Below are 22,140 nucleotides of genomic sequence, written 5' to 3'. Positions count from 1 at the left end.
GAAATTTTGGGGGGAAGTGGTGTCTGGAGGAGGAACTCGGGAGCCCGCGCGTGCTCCGCTCACACCCAAACTGGAAGGAACCTGTTCAGTCCGGGGCCAGCGACGCGCGGGACCAGCCCCGACGCGCGCCTCCCCTGCCCCCCATCCTCCTCACTGGCTCCCCAGATCCTCAGGGCGCGGGCGGACCCGGGAGCTGCGCTCGGAGAGGGGGTGCTGGGGCGCACTCGATCGCCCCGGGCTCGATCGCGCTCCCGCTCCCGCTCTCACTGCAGCCAAGTGCCGGGGTCCGATCGGGCCGGGAATCACACGGGCACGCGCGGATGAGGGGATGAGGGCGTCGGGCCAAGGACCCCAGAGGCGTCGGCGGGGATGGGCGACTCGCGATGGCAGCGCGGTTACCTTCCGTGACCCCCAGCCCCGGCAGCCGGCAGGCGGGGCGCGTGCCTTGCGCGGTCCCGATCCACGTGGGCCCGCGCGCGCGCGCCAGGCCGGCCCCCTCCTTGCCGGCGCTCGGCGCTCCCAGCACATGGTCCGCGGCGGCGCGCCCCCGAGGCCGGCGGAGACCGGCTGCAGCCGGTATAGGATAAGAGATAGGCAGAGAGACGCGGGGCCGGGGCTCGGGCGGCGGCACGCACGGCCCGGGAGGAGGCGACAGGGTTGGGGGGCGGGGGGAGGGTGTGGCCCGGGTGGCCGAGGCTGGCGTGGGTTGGGGGCCAGGGTGCTCCAGGCTCCCGGGCCAGAGCCAACTTGATAGAGACTCGGGCCCACGCCCTAAGGGGTTAAACCTTTTCTCATGTTACCGAGCGGTTTATAAGAAGGCTCGGGAGGCCCAGCCTCCGCCTTATTGGGAGCCTTTTTGGGGTTTATTCTCTTCCCTTCTAACTTGGTGAGTTGGTTTTTATTATTTTACATGCTTAAAAGTTTGATTGTGGGGTTTGGGTTGTTTGGTTTTTTTGTTTTTTGTTTTTTTTTAAATATGTGTGTTGGGGCCTTTTTTTTAGGGCGGGTAGGAGGAGGAAAGCACTTAACATTTGAACATTTTGAAGAGGTTAATCCGAAAAATAGTCTTGACAGTTGGGAGTGCTCGGGGCCACCGGGATGACGCGCTCTCGGGCAGTTGCGGGCAGCTGAGAGTTGAATGTCTCTAACCCTAGACAGATGGGTTCTGGGAAATACCTTAAAGGGTGGCCTGGCCTTTGATCGTCCCCAGCCGGGGTGAAAGGACCTAGGCTGTGAGGAGAGTCCGGCAACCGTCTCAGACCCTCTGTGGATTTTCCACATGAAGTTGCCTGCGCGTCACCAGAGCGAAATGTCAGAGAGGTACCTTCCTTCCCCAGGCTCGCGCGCGCGCACAAGGCGGCCACTGAGGCAGCGGGAGGCAAAGTGGGACCCGGGTCTCCATCCCCTATTACCCCACTCCCCAGGGCGGTCCTAGGGGAGACAGATTTCCCCTCAGAGCGTGGGTCCCACACCTTGACGGTCTGCACTGTCACCCACTGCCACCCGGTCCCGCGCAACTTCCAAGGTTCACGCGGCTACCAGCGGCAGCCAAGTGTCTGAGCGGAGCGGCTCCAGGCGGGGGAAACGATTTTGCAGAGGAAATAGGTTAATTTCCTTCTGGGTTGTTTCCATTCCCGGCACCTCAGCAGACAAGTGATAGAAGTTTGTTAGGTGGCGTGTAAAAATGTCATCAAACACAGGGTGGGGGGAGGGTCGTAGAAAAAGCTCCCGGGGATCCAACTGGGGAAACGCAATTACAACTTGTTAACCTGGAAGCTGGTTCTGTTTGCACAGCTAGACACCGTGCCAGCTCCTTTTGCGGAAGGAGGTTTTTACCTTTGGATTGAGATTTCAGCCTCGGTGATCTGACTGTTTTTGCAAACCGTACTGATGAGTGTCTGGCTGCAAGAAAATGCCAGATCCTATGCTGAGATCTCCCCGTGGTACCATTATGTGGCTCTGGGGGAGGGGGGTGGGGGGAATATCGTCGAAACACCTTCTTCTGGTAATTAAGGGAAGGGCGTCTAAGATAGAAACTGACAGTACGTAAATAAACAATGCAGCCCAGTGGAAAAATGGTCTTAATGAGTACCACTAGCCCCGAGTTTTCCTTCTGTGGTTTCCAGAAACAGGGCTTTTCCTCGGTGGAACTCCCGAGGAAGACACTTAAATTAGGGGCTTGCATTTCAACTCAATGGTCTTGCAAAAACGGATGAATTGGTTGTAGCCAGTGATTCATTTAACTTGGCTGAGGCAGCTTACCAGGTTAGAGTTGGGATTTTTGGTTTTTAAAATGACTAGTCTGGACAACAGGGGCTAGAGACAACTTGTCAGAAGCCTTATCTTCCAGGCTACACCTTGAAGGAGATCCCCAGTGCTTTGGTTCTGATGATGTCAGCAGCCATCTCCCTGCTTTCCAGGGCTGTCTTTTGAACTTCGACCAGAACTGACCCTAGGCTAACCCCAGAGGCTGTATGATAATCCAGTATTTTTATGCGTTCATGCCAAATCCTTACAACACCACATTAAAGTACAGTGAAAGCCCCAGGTGACACCTATCTCCAAATCCTGTGGGATACCAAATTTATTTAGGGTGTGCCTCCCCCCTCCCCTTTCTGTGAGACAGTAGCCCAAGCTGGCCTGAAACTCACTGTGTAAGTGAGCCTAGCTTCAAACCCATAGCTCACTTCCTGCCTCGGCTTCCTGAGTGCAGCGTCTGTAGGTCTGTGAGCAGAGAACCTCTCTCCACTTTTTCTTCTTTGTGTTTATTTTACATTCTCTCCTTTTTCCTTCTTGAAGGAGACACTGAGATAACCAAAAAGATACTAGGAAATACTCTCAATAGCCCAGCCTTTTTTTTTTCTCTCTCTCTCTAAAGGACATGGGGGTCTTGGGGAAAAGCCAGCAGGAACTCACTCAGGCTCCCAGAGCTTTCCAGTCGGAATATCCTATAGAGCCTGCTTTCACAGATGAAATTTAGTGATCAAGAGATTTCTGCCAGCTAGTGAACTATTACCTGAGGGCTTCCAGAAGATAAACCCAGACCAGAGCCAGTCAGGGTCAAAGGCCATCCTTGGAACTGCCTCTTCTTGGGAGAAAAGATCTGGACTCAGACTTCAGTTAGGTTGAGAACACCGAAAATCAAGAAGTGAGGTGGTCACCAGAGATCATCAGGTTGCTTAAGCAGCCCTGCCATTCAGAACCCCCACCCCCACCCCCGTCCCCACAAGGCCTTTCCTATCAGGTACAACCGCAACACCAAACGGACAGGACGGCCGTCTTGCCAGTCTGTAACTGGTAGAGGCTTTTGAGTAGTCAGGTTGAAAGTCGGCCCCGGCTGCTCCGTGCTCAGTGTGGCAGTGTGCAGAGTTAGCTGACCTGCTGAACCGATGACTGACAGAAGAGCTGAGAAAACTGCCTCTTCGGCAACCAGACACTTCCTCATTTTACGATTCCTTTTTATGAGGCATGAGCTGTGCACTGCTTTGAGGATGCCCAGAGACACTTACTATGTTGAGTAAACTTTGAGGCAGGCTGTTTTTGTTTCTGTTGGGTTTTAGTGTTTATTGTTTTGTTTGGGGAGGTTTGTTTGTTTGGTTTTTGTTTGTTTGGGGGGTTGGGGGGCAGGGAGAGAAGGTAGTATTGTAGCCCAGGCTGAACTTTAAATTTTTTTGAGACAGTGTCTTGCTATGTAACGAAGCCGGCAATCCTCCTGCCTCAGTCTTCTGAGTGGTCCACAATGCCCATTTTGTTTAGTAAACTTTTAACAAAATGTTATGCAGGCAGTGGGTCTGGAAAGAGTAGCTGATTGCCTGCCTCGTACAATCTCCCCCCACCCACCCCCACCCCCGCTGGGTAGGGGTTGAAATGAACTAGGGTCTCACTTCAACCCAGACTAACTCAAACTTACCATGTAGCCACAGGTGACCATGAATCCCTGATCCTTATGCCTCCACTTTCCATATGGTAGATAGCGTGCTACCATGCCCAACCTTTTTTTTTTCTTGAGACAGGGTTTCTCCATGCAGTTTTGGTGCCTGTCCTGGAACTCACTCTGTAGCCCAGGCTGGCCTCGAACTCACAGAGATCTGCCTGGCTCTGCCTCCCGAGTGCTAGGATTAAAGGTGTGCGCCACCATTGCGCAGCTGTGCCCAAGCTTTTGTGTTCCATCTTAGATATAACATGCCCTTATCATATTCCACTCTGTTATGAGGCTACATTTTGGTCTGAGCTCATAGACATCCATAGTAGGACATAGGATGCTCCAGACTCAGAAAGGAATAAACTCTGGAGTTGGTTTGGGGAGGCCATCTTACCTTTATGATGATCTCAGGAGTAAGGAAGCAAGTTTTGTTCCCCTTAAACCTCCATTAGTTGGGCATGGCTGGCTTATGCTTTTAATCCCAGCACGTGAAAGGCTGAGACAGGAGGATTGCTGCAAGTTAGAAGCTAGCTGGGGCTATAGCATGAATGCAAGTGAAAGTTATATTTGGTTGTAGCCAGAACAGTGCTAGTAAAGGAACTGATCGCCCAGCAGGGGCTCAGAAAATAAACAGAAGCTAGAAGTTAACTCTCTTCTGGGCAGCTGTCACAGATCAAATCTAATGTCCAGCTGCTTCACACCCACTCGGGCAAGACCCTTCCAGGGTTTGCACTTTTCCTCTTAGCTCAGTGTCCTCGGGCCACCCACTAGGTTCAGCCTGAAAAATCAGCTGATGAATAGAGCTTAATGCTAAAGTCACAAAATGTCAGCTGTTAAAGCTGGATGATGTTAGAGAGTCTCCAATCACCGCTGGCTTTAGTAGAGCGTGCTAATCCCAGCACTTGGGAAGTAGAGGCAGGCAGATCACTATGAGTTCAAGGCCAGCCTGTTCTATGTCTATATCAAGTTCCAGGACAGCCAGGGCTACATAGACAGACCTTGTCTCAATAAACAACCTAAAGAGTCCCCAGTCGATTCTCCTTTGATTAAAGAGGAGTGCAGGCCCAGAGATGGGAACTGACTACCTCAAGTCCCACAGTTGTGTGGCCAGTTTAAGACCTCTCAGCCGGGCAGTGGTGGCGTACGCCTTTACGCCTTTAATTCCAGCACTCGGGAGGCAGCGCCAGGCAGATCTCTGAGTTCGAGGCCAGCCTGGGCTACAGAGTGAGTTCCAAGACAGGCTCCAAAGCCACATAGAGAAACTCTGTCTCGAAAAACAAAACAAAACAAACAAACAAACAAACAAAAAGACCTCTCTGTACATGGAGGTCAAGAGTGCTTTAGGGATGGTGAGGTGACTCGGGGTGAAACTGACAAGCTAAATTCATTCTCAGGAGCCCATCTGGTGGAAGGGGAGAACTAACTCCCACAAGTTGGTCTCTGACCTCCACCCGTGTACTATGGCACAAACACACCCACTCCTCCCGAATAAATAAGCTAATGTAATTTTTAAAAAAGGGGTTTTTTTAAAGGGTGCTTTGTCAGCTTAGCTGCTAGAGTGCTTGCCTAACATGCATGAAGCCCTGGGTCCCTAGTATCACATAAGCCCAGTGATGGCTGATGCCCACAATCCCAGCACTTAGGAGGTCTTGGAGAAACAGGAGGGTCAGAAGTTCAAGGCCATCCTCCATGCCATAGCCGTTTAGAGACCGCTTGAGCTAAGGGAGACTGTCGAAACGAAGGTGCTTTGACAAAAATGACTTCCTCACAATGAACACAGAAAGCACTCCCCTCCCTGGCCCTTCAGACTGCTGCTCGGTTGGGTTGGACAATCTGATTCTGGACTGTTTGGGCCAAAACCCTTTACCTCCCTGGACCTGTTTCCCTGTTTTGCCAATGAGGAAGAGAACAAGCTGACTGTGGACTCCCTTGCAGCCTCAACGTCCTGTAATTCAGACTTCGTTTGGAGGCCGTAGGTTGATCCTAGCACCGCCCAGCTTTTTCAAGAGTAGCATGAGCAGCTGCAAGCAGAACTTGGAGGCTGTCTGGATGCAGCCTTCGGGTGGCAGTGGGAACTTTAGTTCAGCTCAAACCACAGCTGCTGCTTGGTTCCCTCCATCCAAAAAAATACAGAATCTTGATCAGGACAAAGGTTAGGCTTGTCTCCCTGGGATCTTTATCCCAATATATTTCTGTTCAAGGTGGTCCCGAGGACTCCACTAAGACTCTAAGACTTTCTGGCCAGGTGGTGGTGGTGGCGGCGGCGGCAGCGGCGGCGGCGCACGCCTTTAGTCCCAGTACTCGGGAGACAGAGGCAAGAGGATCTCTGTGAGTTCATAGGCCAGCCTGGTCTACACAGTGAGTTCTAGGACGGAACAACAAGAGCTACATAGTGAGACCCTGCAAAAAAGCTAGGTGTGAGGTGATATTCAAGACATAAAAATCAGATTTTGTGACCTTATAATCTAATTGAGCAAATAAGACAAATGCATGAAAGTAAATAATTGCAAGTTAAGTGATTCCTCTCACATGAAGATGAGACCACCTTAGTTGAGTTTGTCAGAGGAAGCCTTATGGAAAAGGAGGACCAGACTGAGCAGGGCAGTGGGAGTTGCCCAGCAGCTGTAGAGACTGCTTGAAGAAATGACATGGCCAAAGGCAAGGTAGCTGGAAATCAAGAGCCCCCGGGAACCCTTCTTGACCATGGCAGGTGAGTCAAGTTTGAGAACCAGAAGTAAAAAGGCTGCCAAGAGGGCTGGAGAGATGGCTCAGAGGTTAAGAGCACTGACTGCTCTTCCAGAGGTTCCAAGTTCAATTTCCAGCAGCCACATGGTGGCTCACAACCATCTGTAATGAGATCTGGTGCCCTCTTCTGGCCTGCAGGCATACATGCAGGCAGTGCACTGTATACATACTAAATTAATAAATAAATAAATATTTTTTTTTAAAAAAAGGCTACCAAGATAGGTTGGGTGTGGTGATATATTGTGTACCCCAATATATTGTATACCCTAATAAACTTATCTAGGGATCAGAGGACAGAGCCAGCCACTTAGAAACTAGGAAGTGGTGGCACACACCTTTAATCCCAGCACACCTTTAATCCCAGCACACCTTTAATCCCAGGAAGTGGCATGGCTGGGTGGAGAACCCTATATAAGGCGTGAGGAGACAGGAACTAAGCAGCAGTTCAACTGAGACCCACAGGGGTGAGGACTCAGAGGCTTTCAGTGTGAGGATTCAGGGGAAACAGGATCCGCTGAGGAGTTGGTGAGGTGAGGTTGGCTGTGACTTGTTCTGTTTCTCTGATCTTTCAGCTTTCACCCCAATATCTGGCTCCAGGTTTTTGTTTTTATTAATAAGACCATTTAAGATTCATGTTACAGTTGGGGTCTGATTATGAGGCACACAGAAATGGAGGCTCATTAGTAGCTTTTATCCTTCAGAAAGAGCAAAATGATTGACACGCACGCACGCATGCACGCACGCACCCCCCCTCCCACACCCCCCACACCCCCCCGAGCACAGCAATGCAATGTTGCCAAAAGATTCATTTTTCTAGCCAGGAGGAACCTGTGGGCCTCACAAGGAGAAGGTCCAATAGATGGATTCAAAGGACAGCCAAGGCCCGGACAGCTGCAGACTCACCACCACTATGGCCCCCCTCCCCGAGGGACAACCACTGTCCCAAAGCCAACACCAGGAAGTACTCTTATTTTGTTGTCTCCTAAACCACAGCTGACTGCTGTTTGCACTCCTCTGCCCCAGCTGCCTGTCTTCAGGGTGACTGGAAAGACGGATGAAGGAGGAGTGTTGTACAGACCTCCTTTGCCGGCAGACTCCTGACTCCCATCATAGGTGAATGCTTTCCATGTCCGGGACACTAATGACTGTCCTGAAGCTGCCCAGACCACATTCTGGAGCTGTGTCCCAGCCTTTGCTACCTTTTCATTCATTCTCAGGCATGATGTACAGTGGGCAAAGACCTTAGCTGCAGAGAGCATAGGCCTCTTTAACACATCCTATGTCCTGTTTCACTCAGCCAAATACTTTGAAAAAATGAGGATCTAGTGCCTTCCTATACCAGACTACTGTGGGGAATATCCACAGGATGAGTGAGAATTAGCTCGGTTAGATATGTCGCTGTTTAAGATTTGTGAACTAGGAGCCAATGAGATGTTTGCTCTCCATTCTGCCAAGCCTGACTATCCTGAAAAAATCTGAAAAATTCACCGATGTACAATGATACAATCATAATCCTTTATCGTTGTTTGTTTGGGGAGGGTGAAGGGTGGTGTGTTTTATTTAGAGACAGGATCTCATGTAGCTCAAACTAGCCTTGAACTTGTTATGTATGTGCCCAGGCAAGAGTCCTTATATTTGTCAATATGAGCTCTAAAACTGTGGATTAATGTATTATTAGAGGTAACACTACTTTTTTAGTTGGGTTTAAAAATGTAATTGAAGAGGCTTTACAGGATGTATAGTTTATCTTATCAACTCAATAGGCTCTAAAATCCCACAGGAGACAAACTTCTGGACTTGTCTGTGAAAGTTTAGCCTAACTTGACTAGGAAGCCCCTCCTTAAATTGGGTGGTGCCCTCTCTTGAGGCCGTATAAAAAGGAGTGCAGGTTGAGCAGAGTCATTGCTTTCTGCTTGTGGACTATGCGTGAGCACCTCTCCAGCCACTGACTTACCCACCTTCGATGGACGGCATCCTTAAACCGTAAGCTTAAGCCCACCCTTCCTTAAATTGCTTTTGTTTTTGTTTTTTTGTTTTTGTTTTTCGAGACAGGGTTTCTTTGCGCCTTTCCTGGAACTCACTGTGTAGCCCAGGCTGGCCTCGAACTCACAGAGATCCACCTGTCTCTGCCTCCCGAATGCTGGGATTAAAGGCGTGTGCCACCACCTACCGGTTCTTAAATTGCTTTTATCAGGGTAATTTTGTCTCCACAACCAGAAGCTGGTCCGGGCTCCCTCCAGTGTTAAATTAGTGTCTTTTACTTAGCTGTGTTAAGACTCAAGGACTGCTCACTCTGTTGTAGTTTGAAGAGAAAGTCATAATGAGATCAGGAGTAACCGGGCTACGTTGACCAGCTCAGGGCCTCGCAAGTCGGTAATGCCTCTTTTGGCCAATGTTAAGTATTTGTCGTGCGTTCTGAAATTCATTTGCTCCTGGTGATCAACTTTGAGGGACAGAACTGAAATTCAGAAAACTCTTAGGTTTTCACAGAGAGTTGCCTTCTGTCTGGGAAGATACCTCTTACATGGGACACCAAATAGTAATCAGGATGCTGATTACGGAGGGGGAAATGAGAGCTAGAAGGGTTGGCTGGATGAACTGAATGGGCAGTGGTACTAAGTGGAAATGCATGAGGAGTCCAGGCCACAAGGGCTTGTTGCGTGGAAGGTGCAGACAATCCTCTCAGCATTTGGCTTCCTTTCCTATCAGCATGCCTCATGGCCAGTTCATTTTCTTTCTTTTTTTGTTTGTTTTGTTTGTTTTTGTTTTTGTTTTGAGGCAGGGTTTCTTTGTGTAGCCCTGGCTATTCTGGAACTCGATCTTCAGACCGGTCTGGCCTCGAACTCATAGATCCACCTGCCTCTGCCTCCCGAGCACTGGGATTAAAGGTGTGTGCCACCATGCCTGGCTCCAGTTCATTTTCTTTACCTAATTTATATTCTTGGACATCAGTATCGATGCTTCTTCTGGTGGGCCTTCTGTATCCTTCAAAGGGCCTTCAAATTCTACTTAGGTTCCTTTTGTCTGTTTATTGTTTCTCCCTTTTAATTATGACAGAAAGGCCTTATTTTCAGATTCTTTGTGGGTCTCATGTATAATTCAAAGATAGATATAAAATTATATAAGACTATACTAACTCTACATGATTTAAATATTTAATAAATAGATCTTGTCAGGTTTGCTAAAGATGGTTGGAATCAGCTAGGTGTGGTGGCATGGACCTTTAATCCCAGCGTTTGGAAGGTGGAAGGATGATCAGGAGTGGTCATCCATCCTTGCATACATAGTGAGTTCAAATTCAAGGCCAGCTTTGGTCTACATGAGACCCCCTCCTCACAAAAGGGACAAAGACAAAGAGAAGAGAGGAGAATGGTCAGCCCTCATATCACTGGTCTGAATTCTTTTTCTCGTTTTAATTTCAGATCAAGAATGACCCAACAGAATTCGAAGCTTTCTTCCCAAGCCAATGTGTATACCCAAGTGCCTGATGGAGGATGGGGCTGGGCAGTAGCTGTTTCTTTTTTCTTCGTTGAAGTCTTTACCTATGGCATCATCAAGTCATTTGGTGTCTTCTTTAATGACTTAATGGACAGTTTTGATGAATCCAACAGCAGGATCTCATGGATAATATCAATATGTGTGTTTGTGTTAACATTTACAGGTGAGTATATGGATAATATTGATGTGTGTGTTTGTGTTAACATTTACAGTTGAATATGTGGGTGATAACAATATGTTTGTGTTAACATTTACATACTAGTCTTATCTGCCAGCACAAACTTAGCCTGCTTACCCAGCCCTTTTAATCTGCCCACCTACCTGACAGCAGTCAGTGGATCTGTGATACATTCTCTCATACATCCTGTTGGACTGTCTAGCCTCAATTAAGGAATGCAGTTTTCAGAGGGTTGGGGGCGGCAAGAATTAGGAGACATCGAACAAAAGGCCGTGGTTGCCAAATGTAATGTCTTTAGTCTAATACACCCATTAGACACACACTGTCTGCAGCTTGGGAGGTACAGTTCAGTGGGAGAATGCTTGCCTAGCACATGTAAGGCCCCTGGTTCGATTCCCAGCACCATACAAAAAGAAAAAGAAGTGAGGTATATGTAATCTAGTGCATGGTGCTAGTTAGTCTGTAGAGCACTTTGAAGACAGTGGTAAACCTCAGATCTCCAAGGACGAGACGTAGTTACTGGCTAAGAAAGCAACATCCCAAAGTCCCTAGGCACTAAAAACGGAGCCACACGGATGACTAGCATGGCTCCTGCGCAAAGATGATGTGCACACTCATGGAGCATCTCATTCTTTGTAACGGTTAAGGGTGTTTTGCCTGCATGAGTGTCTGTGTACCGAGGGTGTGCCTGGGACAAAAGGAGACTGGAAGAGGACCTAGGATTCCCTGGAACTGGAGTTATAGACGGTTTTGATTCACCGTGTAGGTGCTGGGAATTGAACCCGAGTTCTGAGGAAGGGTGTTGGTGCTCTTAATTGCTGAGCCACTGCTCCAGTCCCTCTGTGTTTTTAAAAAGAAACTCATTTGGGGCTGGAGAGGCGGCTCAGCAGTTAAGAGCACTGGCTGCTCTTCCAGAGGTCCTGAGTTCAATTCCCAGCAACCACATGGTGGCTCATAACCATGTGTCATGGGATCTGTTTGTTTGCTTGTTTGTTTTTTCCGAGACAGGGTTTCTCTGTGTAGCTTTGCGCCTCTCCTGGAACTCACTTGGTAGCCCAGGCTGGCCTCGAACTCACAGAGATCCGCCTGGCTCTGCCTCCCAAGTGCTGGGATTAAAGGCGTGCGCCACCAACGCCTGGCGTGTCATGGGATCTGATGCCCTCTTCTGGCATAATGTTGTAAATGCAGATAGAGCACCATATACATAAAATAAATAAATCTTTTTTTTTTTTTAAAAAAAAAAAAACTCATTTAGCAAACTAAGGCTCTGACTCACAGCGACATGCTGAGCCTGACTAGAAACATTTCATGGTGGACACAGGAAGAAGAAAGATGAGATGGTAAGGGGTAGACTGTCAGCTCTCTGTCACAGATTCAACCAGCCAGGCTGAAAATATTACATGGCTGTTGACCAGTATTAGGTCTACCATGGTTAGCACAACCAAAAGTCTTCCTCGTGCCCATATTCCACCCTAAGCACGGTGTACCAGCGTTTACATTCCATTACCTTATGCTGGGTTGTAATGATCTGCAGATGATGTAAGTACATAGAGGGTGTGCTTAGCTTATGTGCAAATACTGTGTCAGCACAAGAAACCTGAACACCCATGGATTTGGGTCTCCTTATGGGGGAAGGAGTCCCACAAATATTCCCCATAAGATTATAATTTATGTATTTTTTTCTTTATTTTTGTGGTTACTGGAAACTAAACCTCAAGCTTCACACATGCTAGGCATAAAATTACTCATAAAATTACAGCTATTGTCCTGAGGAGACACAGAGTCCCATTATCTCATTCCCTAAAACACTTTACTGATTCATCACGACACAAGACTCCCAGATCCAGCAGCATAAAACAAGATGGGGGTGAAGGGCTGGTGCCACCCTTAACACATCCCCTCTCACTTGGATGGGCCTGACTGGAACACGCATGCTGACGTCTCATGCTCACCTGTCTGTGAGAGGCAACCCCAGGGCTTTCCTGAGAGGACAGGGTGCTGGGCTCACCTCAAGAAGCCAGCCAGGCTTCCCTGACTCATCCCCTGCCATGCAGCGTCACCTGTGATCACTGCTGAAGTCAGGGCCACTCTCTGAGGGTAGTTCCTTTTAGCCGTATGGCATCCTAAAAGGCTGCTCTGTCCTGATGTTTGCTTTTGAGAAAGGATCTCTCTCACTATGTAGAAGCGCTTTCTTTAGCAGCCGCCAATGTCAGCTTGCAGGTGCTTGTCTCTGAGCTGATGGGAGTTTGATCTCTGAGACCTACGTGGTAGAAGCAGAGAAACAAATCCCAAAAGCTGTCCTCCAGCTGCTATTGGTGCTCCGGAATACATACGTACATACACACATAGAAGTTAAAAATGTATTTGTTTACATTCTGAATACTAACAGTAATGTGTAGATTAATTCCTTCCCTTCCCTTCTATCTGATGTGTTCCTCTTTGACCCAACTCTCAATGGTTCACATATCTTACTGTACGCCTGCCAGTGTTAAGCAGAATGTTAATAGGAAAGAATTTGCTAGATTTCAGTGTCCCAGGGGATAGAGTGTATCAAAGCCAAGCAAACTAAGATTCCTCCGTGTTCTAAGTTAGTTGCCATCTTTTAAGTGAACACATTGGCGGCGAATTGGCCTGATTTCCATCCTGTAGTATTTTCCGGACAGTCAAATGAAACTAAGTAGACTTTGACCACAGATGGGATTCTCTTAAAAGAACCCGAAGCAGTGAAGATAGAAAATAAATCAATTAGAGCCATCACAGGCCAGCCAGTGTATTCTGCAGAACACAGTAAAGGCATGTGTAGCTGTACTGCGCGTGGTAAGCCAAGATAGTCCATCTAAACATATACTGTGTGTGCCCACCCTCATCAGTGCTGAATCTCAGGCTTTGCTCGTGCTGGCCAAGTGCTCTACGCCGGAGCTACACCCCAGACCCTTGTTACTTTGTTGTTAAGGTACTGGGGGATTGAACCTGCTAGCAACCACTCTACCCATGAGCTGCATCCAGCCTTCTTTTAAGTTTTTGCCCAGGGTGGCCTTGAACTCTCAATCCTCCTGCTTCCTAAGCTTCATAAGCAGCTGAGATGGCAGTCTTATACCACCAGGCCTGACCCTTTGTGTTTTAAAATGGGAACAAATGGCCGGGCGGTGGTGGCGCACGCCTTTAGTCCCAGCACTTGGGAGGCAGAGGCAGGCGGATCTCTGTGAGTTCGAGGCCAGCCTGGTCTCCAAAGCGAGTTCCAGGAAAAGCGCAAAACTACACAGAGAAACCCTGTCTCGGAAAACCAAAAAAAAAAAAAAAAAAAAAAAAAAAAAAAAAAAAAAAAAAAAAAAAAAAAATGGGAACAAATGCTCAAACGACCTCTGGCCTGACCCATGGAGCACACTAGGTTCTTACATCAGCCCTTCAGGTTCACAGCTTGCAGGAAGGGGTCACAGCGAAGCCAGCACAAAGCCCAAGTTCACGGGTCACTTTCTGTTCCCTTCTCCCCCAGCTCCCCTCTCCACAGTCCTGAGCAACCACTTTGGACATCGGCTGGTGGTGATGGCAGGAGGGCTGCTTATCAGCACGGGAATGGTTGCTGCCTCCTTCTCCCAGAGGGTCTACCACATGTACATCTCCATCGGGGTCATCTCGGGTGAGTGTGTCCCTCTCCTTGGCTCCGAAGGTCTCTGCGTGCTTCTCTTGAAGAAGGGAGGGGGAAAAATGGACCCAAATAGTATTTCTTCTAACCCCCCCTTTTTTTCTTTCAAGTTAATTATGTCTGAGATCAGTGATTTTTTTGAACCAGGTGAACCATGTAAAAATACATTCTCAAGTGTCCAAGAACTTTTGTTTGACTTAGGGAGAAAAATGTACTCATAATAAAGAGAACTTTTCTAGTTTCTCTAGTTTGAATCCAAAGCGCATCATTTTCACAACCTAAGACTTAAGTTCTTAGGCCAGCGTTTCTCAGTTCAGGTTCCAAGCACCCTGAGCTTTGTAAGGGGAAAGTGGTATGTTGGACTTAGTCTTGGGGTATCTAAGAAGACTTTGGTGGTAGGTGATATATGTGTGTATGTCCAGTTTGCAAGTTTTAAATTTTTTATAGAGCTCTGCACATATCGAAAGACTGAGTTGGCCAGACAGAATGACACATGCTTGTAATCTCAGCACTTGAGGATTAGGTTTAGACAGGGAGATCGTAAGTGTGAGGCCAGCAGCCTGAGTCACATGTCTCAAAGGAATAAAGGAAAAAGACATTTGTTTTCAAATGTAAATACCATACAAAAACTACTTTTAATGATTGATTTCATTGTGAATTGTATAGAATTGGGGAACTCTGAAGGTAACCTTGAACTCCTGACCTTCCTGAGTGCTGGGATTACAGGTGTGCATTACCATACCCAGGTTTACCAGGTACTGGGGACTGAACCCAGGGCTTCATGCATGCTGGGCAAGCACTCTGCCAACTAAGCTACATCCACCGCCCTTCAGGCCTGAGATGAGATCCATTTTCTTTGCCATTGTTTTTTCTGCAGAATGAATGGGTTGGCTCCCGGAACTTACAACTTGCACGGCGCCCCCTGCCCGCTGACCGTGCCCTGCAGGCTCGGAGCACGTTCGGCTCTCACCGGCCTCTCTGATTTTCACCCGCAGGTCTGGGCTACTGCCTTAGCTTCCTCCCGACCGTCACCATTCTGTCACAGTACTTTGACAAAAAGCGTTCGGTAGTCACTGCGGTCGCGTCTACGGGAGAGTGCTTTGCTGTGTTTGCCTTTGCTCCAGGTGAGTGACAGTGGCTCATTAGCAGGGGACCAGGGAAGCCACTCTGGTGCTGTCACTGTGTTAACTTCGGCCCACAGTGTGGGTGACTCTCACTCTGCGTAATGAGATGTCACTTGCTCTCTCTTCAACACATTTTTAGGATATCCTCCCTCTCCTCTATTTTAGGAATTCACACCATGTTAATCTTAGTCCAAGTTTACATAAACGGGAACATAATCAGCGGCAAGGTTTCTTGAAACACGAAAAGATAATCCCTAAATTATTTAGTAATTTGGACTGTTCATATTATTATCATTCCCTTTCCAAAAGAGCTATATTCAGAATAGATTTAAATTATGCCAGTAAAATCAGTTTTCTTATGTGTGTATAAATAATCTCACAGTAAACACTTTATCAATGGGTTATCTCCCCCAACTTAATGTTCATACATGAAATACAAGAAAAGTAATGTAGTAGGTAGATAACCCTCCAGACCCAAATTCCTTTCTTTCCCCTCCTTTCTTCCCTGTTCTGCCCTCTTCTTACTAGAGATCAAATTCAGGACCTTTTGCATGCTGGGCAAGCATTTTACCCCTGGGCTGCTGCATCTGGGCCCGATGCCCTTCCTTGATGAATGCATCGGGTGGGTTGCAAGATTGCAAACAGGAGTGATTAGGAGTGAAGTATTATAATATCTGAAACTTTTCAGGTGGTTCAGATAATTGTGTGTTCACCCATATATGTCATTTTTATACACACACACACAAACACACACACACATATATACAGAGAGAGAGAGAGAAAGCGACAGACAGTCAGAGAAATCATGTTAATTGTTGAATTTAGGTGAGCATATGGGTGCCATTCTTCCCCTTTGTTTCAGTTCTTAAAAAAATAAAATGAAACATTGATAAGAGAAGGAATCAGCGGACTGTGAGTGCCCTGAGGGGTATTTGTATTTGTATTTGTCAGCTAGCTCTGGGCACCATTCCTGCCATTTGGTTCATACTTAAGAAATGTTACATGAGGCGCTGGACAGGTGCCTTGGTGGTTAACAGTGCTGACTGCTCTTACAGAAGACCCAGGTTCAATTCCCAGCACCCACAAACCCACATGGTGGCTCACAACCATCTGTAACTCCAGTCCTGGGGGATCTGGTGTCGTCTTCTAGCCTCTGAGAGCACTGTATGCACGTGGCACACAGACACAAATTCAGGAAGAGACTCTCATACACAGAAAATATAAATAAACATCTAAAAAATGTGGTTTTTGCGGGGAGAGTTTGTACAGTTCCACTGTGGTGATGGAGACTCATGCCCACCTTTGACTCTCTCTCTTCCAGCTGCCTCTGGTCAGCAGCCTCTGCCCTGGGTTCACAGTGAGAGAGGCGAGCATAGTCCAGGTCGATAAGGATGTGATCAGGGAGAAACTGCAGCACTGTATCCTTAAATGCTAGGATAAGCGAGGAAGTCTGTCTGTGGAGTTAGGATCCACAATGGAGGTCTGCAAACATCTGTAGAAAGGGTAGACAGCCATTGGGAAACAGTGAGAAAGCTCAGAGTGTCAGGGCAGGCATGCTTTGGAATTTGGTATCTAAAAAAGAGACAGGAAATGTTAGGCTTTTGAGTTAGAACTCAGAAAAGCAGGCAGGCTTCACAGCAAGGGTCTTGGCAACTGCTTCTTATTTTATTTTTTTATTTACTTCATCACTACAAAGATGGAGTGCATAGGATGTATAGTGGTACAGTTCAGAGTTGGATAAATTATGTTTACAAAAGGTTGGCTAGAAATAAATAAAAAAAAGAAACTTACTTTATTTTTGTGGTACCTGAGGGGTAGAACCCAGGGCCTCCTGCATGCAAGTGCTCTACCACTAAGATAAATCCTCAGCCTTGGAGGTGCGTTCAGCTTTGGGAACTATAGATATAAGTGTGTTAGAACTACTCAGTTCTGCTGTCTCAGCACAAAGCATCCACAGACTATGTGAGCGCACAAACATGGTTCAATTCCAGCCCAGGTTTATTAACAAAAACAGACAGTGTGTCAGATTTGGCCTGTGGGCTCTCATTTGTTGAACCTTAATGTAGGTTGCAGACATATCCTCCTTCTCAGGCCTCCGCCTGAAAAACCCACTGCCCAAAGCTTTGGGAAAACTAGGCTGACAGTTTTTATAGCATATCTGATAATAAGTGTGCATATTTTCTTATCCATTCATAAAATGCACCAGAATAAAGGAGAGTCTACAGGGCTGGGGTGACGTCTCCATGCAGTGTAAGCATAAGACTCTGGGTTTGGATCCCCAGCAGCCCCGTAAAATTCTGGGTGTGGTGGCACATGCTGTATTCACAGCACTGGGGAGATAGAGACAGAGGAATCCCTGGGATCAACCAGTCTTGCCGAATTCCAGATTCAATAAGAGTCTGTCTCCAAGAGTAAAGAGGCCAGGATTGTAGCTCAGTGGTAGAAAAGCTTTAAACTTAATCCATATCACTGAATTTAAGAAAAAAAAGAAAAGAAAAGGAAAAAAAAAGACAGAACAATGGAGAAAGACACCCAGCATTGTGACTTCCACAGGCAAGCACACACTTATCGCCCCCCAACCCCCCACCCAAAGTATAGTCTAGAATGACTGCATTCGCCCTAACTTTGAGCAAAACTTGTTACTAGATTTTTCTCCCTCTTCCCCCTGGCTATTGCCTGCTGGATCTGGAGTCCGTTATTGACCTTGGATTTCCTTTCTGTGCTTCTTCCCTTCAAGCCATCACAGCTCTGAAGGAACACATTGGCTGGCGGTACAGCCTCCTCTTCGTGGGCCTACTGCAACTGAACATCATGGTCTGCGGCGCCTTGCTAAGACCAATCATTATCAAAGGACCAGAGTCACCGAAAACAGTCACCCAGGAACCCCGGAGAGAAGTTCAGTACATGCTTGAAAATGAGAAAACAAGAACCTCAATAGACTCCATCGACTCAGGAGTAGAACTAACTACCTCACCAAAAAATGTGCCTAATCAAGCTAATACGGAGCAGGAAGCCAGAGCTGAACAGCACCAGACCCTGGTGGTTGGTCCCAAGCACAGCCCGAAGAAAACCCTGCTGTTAGACTTCTCCATTTTGAAAGACAAAAGCTTCATCTGTTACGCATTGTTTGGCCTCTTCGCCACACTGGGCTTCTTTGCACCTTCCCTGTACATCATCCCCTTGGGTATTAGTCTAGGCATTGACCGCGATCGCGCTGCATTTTTACTATCTACGATGGCCATTGCTGAAGTGTTCGGAAGGATCGGGGCTGGGTTTGTCCTCAACAGAGAGCCCATTCGGAAGATCTACATTGAACTCATATGTGTCATTTTACTGACAGTTTCTCTCTTCGCCTTCACTTTTGCTACTGAATTCTGGGGTCTCATGTTATGTAGTGTGTTTTTTGGCACTATGGTTGGGACCATAGGAGGGACCCACATCCCACTGTTGGCAGAGGATGACGTCGTTGGAATCGAGAGGATGTCATCTGCAGCTGGAGTCTATGTCTTCATTCAGAGCATTTCAGGGCTGGCGGGACCACCCTTGGCAGGTAATTAAATTGCTTTTTCCTTATTTATTTGTGGGTGTGCATGTGCCATTTACTTATGGGTGTACATGTGCCATAGTGTGCATGTGGAGGTTGGAGGACAACTTATTGGGAGAGTCAGTTTTCTCCTTCCACCATGTGTGGGTTCCAGGGATTGAGTGAGCTCAGGTTGTCAGCTTGGCAGCAAGTACCTTTTACCCAGTGAACCATCTCAATGGCCTGTGCTACCTACTTTAAGAACACAGAATGCAAACCTGCCTACCTTAATCTTGCCGGTTGTGCTGGCTTCTTTATGGGACTGATTGTAAAGTCTACTTCCATTTTTATACTTGAGTTGAATTTTAGTTTTCCTGGGTTAGAGATAACAATAGTCAACCCTCTTGGTTTTAAAAAGGAGGAAACTAAAAAGCCTTAAAATTTAAGGCAATGGTCATTTTTATTCTATGTACACTGGTGTTGCCTGAATATATGTATGTGTACCATGTGCGTGCAATGTCTATGGAGGCAGAAGAGGGTACTGTATGTCCTGGGACTGGAGTTACAGACAGTTGTGAGCTACCATGTGGGGGCTGGGGATTGAACCCAGGTCCTCTGGAAGAGCAGCCATTGCTCTTACTCTCTGAGCCATCTCTCCGGCCTCCTAAATACCTTTCTTAAGAAGGGAAAAAGAGCTGGGCATGGTGGTGGACACCTATAATTCCAGTACTCAGGAGGCCAAGGCAGGACCATCATAAGACTGAGGTGAGGCTGGCCTACACAGTGAGTTCCAGGTCCCCTGGGTTGTACAGAGAGACCCTGTCTGGAAAAAAGTGAAAACAACTCACAGTGATCCTGTAGTTCCAGTAACCCAAAAGTCAGATGGCAGTAAGGTTCTAACGCCCTTGATTCCCCTCTAGCCTTAGACAAAGCAAGATAACAGAAAACCCGTGGGAGGCTTAGACTTCCAGACACAGGTTCTATTCTAGACTAAAGTTCACCATATGACCATGGCTGTAGATGTGACCAACCGTCTTATTAAATAAGAAACACAGAGCCGATTCAGAGAAGAAAGCCAAGAGGTCAGAGCTAAGAGCCTTACCCTTCCTGCTTCAGCGATCCTCTTCAGTCAAGAGAGCTCTCCGAAAGGGACCTACTTCCTGTGTGTATGTCTTTATATAGTCTAGCTGTTCTGCCTTCTCATTGGTTGTAAACTCAAACACGTGACTGCCTCGTCACTGCCTGTATGTACCGCCCTCCAGGGCCTTAAAGGAGTGCGCCACCACCACCACCACGCACTTGCTATGGCTCTAATAGCTCTGACCTCCAGGCAACTTTATTTGTTAACATACAATTAAAATCACATTTCAATACAAATAAAATACCACCACACATGGCTGTGAGTCTGAGGCCAGGTTAACAGCATAGAGAATTTCAGGGCAGTTTGGGCTTCTTGTGAGACCTTGCCTCAATAAATTAATAAAATAATAAGATGGTAGGTCAGGCTAAGAGATGGAGAAGTTTTGGACTGGGCAGGAGCCTGGGTGAGAGGGCGTGCTGTGGCAGTGCTGTCACTAACAGTGCCAATGCTTTCTTCCAGGCCTCCTGGTAGACCAGAGCAAGATCTACAGCCGGGCCTTCTACTCCTGCGCAGCAGGCATGTTCATGGCTGCTGTGTGCCTCGCCCTGGTGAGACCCTGTAAAAAGGGCCTGTGCCAGCATCCTCATTCAGGTGAAAACCAGACAGACAGCCCTCACAGGAAGGCGTTACAGGACATACCAGAAGACTTTCTGGAAATGGATCTTGGGAAATGTGAGCACAGGGTTCATATGAAAGTGGATCCAGTGTGACACACTTTCATGTCATAGCTTCTCTGTGGCCTGGGAAAAGAGTCCCTGGGGCAGGTGCCGACCACTGGACCCCACCTTCAAAACTGAATAAAGGGAATGCATGTGTGAACAGCAGCACCAACACCTTTCCCTTTCTCTTAAGTCCCTTTTGCTTGCTCTTTAAGCCAAAACCAAAACAACCAAACACTTTTTGGTACAGGAATCCAGCCCTATTCAGTAGCAATACAAAGCTGGGCGCAAGAACACTGGTTCACATCCCGGCACAAACAATGCCACGGATTGGCAAATTGGTGTTAAAAGTACTCACGTGTGTAAGTTACTATTTTATAAAGTGGCATCCAGCCCAAGTCATGGAAATGAATTGGCCGTTCAAAAAAAAAAAGTCTTGAATCATTAAAAAAAGTTGTTAATTTTCAGAAATACAGGTAAATTATTTTTTAAATAATCTGAAAAATTACTAAAGTTTAAATTGACAAATTATGGCTTCTGAGTTTTCTAAATATTGCATGGAAAGAAAGCAATGCTTTAAAGCTAAGCATTTGATTAATATGCAAAAAAATTAAAAGCATATAACAACTTGAACTTCAAAGATTACTACTTCTCTTTATGGCCAGCCATCACCACAAGTATTTCAATAGAAAGGTTAAATTGTATTCATGTTTCCTATTGTTTTTCATAGTTCAAGAAATAAGTGACTGTAGTGTCTTTAATTTAAACCTCTATTTATTATTAAGTTATTCTGGGTTGATTAGAATGATCTACAGAAGGGCCAGTGAGATGGCTCAGTGGGTAAAGGGGCTTGCCGCCAAGATTCACGACCCGAGTTCAATCCCTAGAACCCACATGATAGAAGGAGAGAGCCAACTTCAAGAGCTGCCCTCTGACATCCACACATGTGTTATGACATGCATGTGCCCACATACATATACACACAAAAAGTTTAAGATATAAAAAAAATCTAATAATCGAAATACATAAAAGGTGATTTGAAATATACACAGCATTTTTTATTTTATTTTTATTGTTTTTCTATTTTTATTTCTTTTGGTTTCACAAGACAGGGTTTCTCTGTGAAGCCCTGGCTGTCCTGGAACTAGCTCTAGACCAGGCTGGCATTGAACTCAAAGGAGTGCTGGGATCAAAGGTGTGTGCCACCACTGCCTGGCTACAGAGCTTTTTGTTGTTTTTTTTGTTGTTGTTGTTTTTGTTTTTTCTTTAACTTCCTTTCTGCAGCTCTTTATATGCTTCAGAGAGGTTTTCTTGTCTCATAACAATCTCCTGACAGCCCGAGCTGTAACGATACTTTGGTGTTGTTAAATGCAACGTGGGCTATTTAAAGGGGAGGGGAGAATAATGGATGGCAAATCGTCTCTGTTTTTAAATTATCACCTAAGAATACTTGAGGATCTTCTTTGATCAGAATTATAGCTCATTGAATTGTTGGAACATTTCCAGTGGTTTTTGTTGTTCAATCTTTAACTGTTGAATCATTTCTTCATTTCATCTGAAGTGAGAGAAACGTTTCTGTCACTATCACGAGTTACAAGTGGCAATTTACATCCTCCATAGCACTTGACTGTCCTAAGTTGCCATGGGTACCAGGTACCTGGTCACTGTTGTTGGCAAGTTCCACTACGTGTGTGTCTAGTATGTTCT

The 22,140-nt window shown here is 46.8% G+C and overlaps 2 protein-coding genes across 5 annotated transcripts in view; one reads left to right on the top strand and one right to left on the bottom strand.

Moving 5' to 3' along the window:
• The window catches only part of Arsg (arylsulfatase G), a 135,895-nt gene that overhangs the window by 100,397 nt on the left and 13,358 nt on the right, over positions 1-22,140 (bottom strand). The gene's annotated exons all lie outside the window — the stretch shown is intronic.
• Positions 456-20,598, top strand: Slc16a6 (solute carrier family 16 member 6). Of its 4 annotated transcripts, none has more exons than XM_059272032.1 (7): positions 492-576; positions 1,002-1,320; positions 10,090-10,328; positions 13,837-13,980; positions 14,982-15,110; positions 17,848-18,660; positions 20,234-20,598. In XM_059272032.1, the coding sequence occupies exons 2-7, from the start codon at positions 1,280-1,282 to the stop codon at positions 20,482-20,484; spliced, it is 1,617 nt and encodes a 538-aa protein (XP_059128015.1). In that variant the 5' UTR covers positions 492-576; positions 1,002-1,279; the 3' UTR covers positions 20,485-20,598. The 4 variants fall into 4 exon arrangements, with proteins under 4 accessions (XP_059128014.1, XP_059128015.1, XP_059128016.1 ...); XM_059272033.1 differs by lacking the exons at positions 492-576; positions 1,002-1,320 and adding exons at positions 658-886; positions 8,448-8,650; XM_059272031.1 differs by lacking the exon at positions 1,002-1,320 and having other exon boundaries at positions 456-576.

Source organism: Peromyscus eremicus, chromosome 8a (genome assembly GCF_949786415.1).
Source record: "Peromyscus eremicus chromosome 8a, PerEre_H2_v1, whole genome shotgun sequence".
NCBI classification, from domain to species: Eukaryota; Metazoa; Chordata; class Mammalia; order Rodentia; family Cricetidae; genus Peromyscus; species Peromyscus eremicus.
The sequence above is the reverse complement of the archived record's forward strand: the minus strand, read 5'-3'. Positions and strand labels throughout refer to the sequence as shown.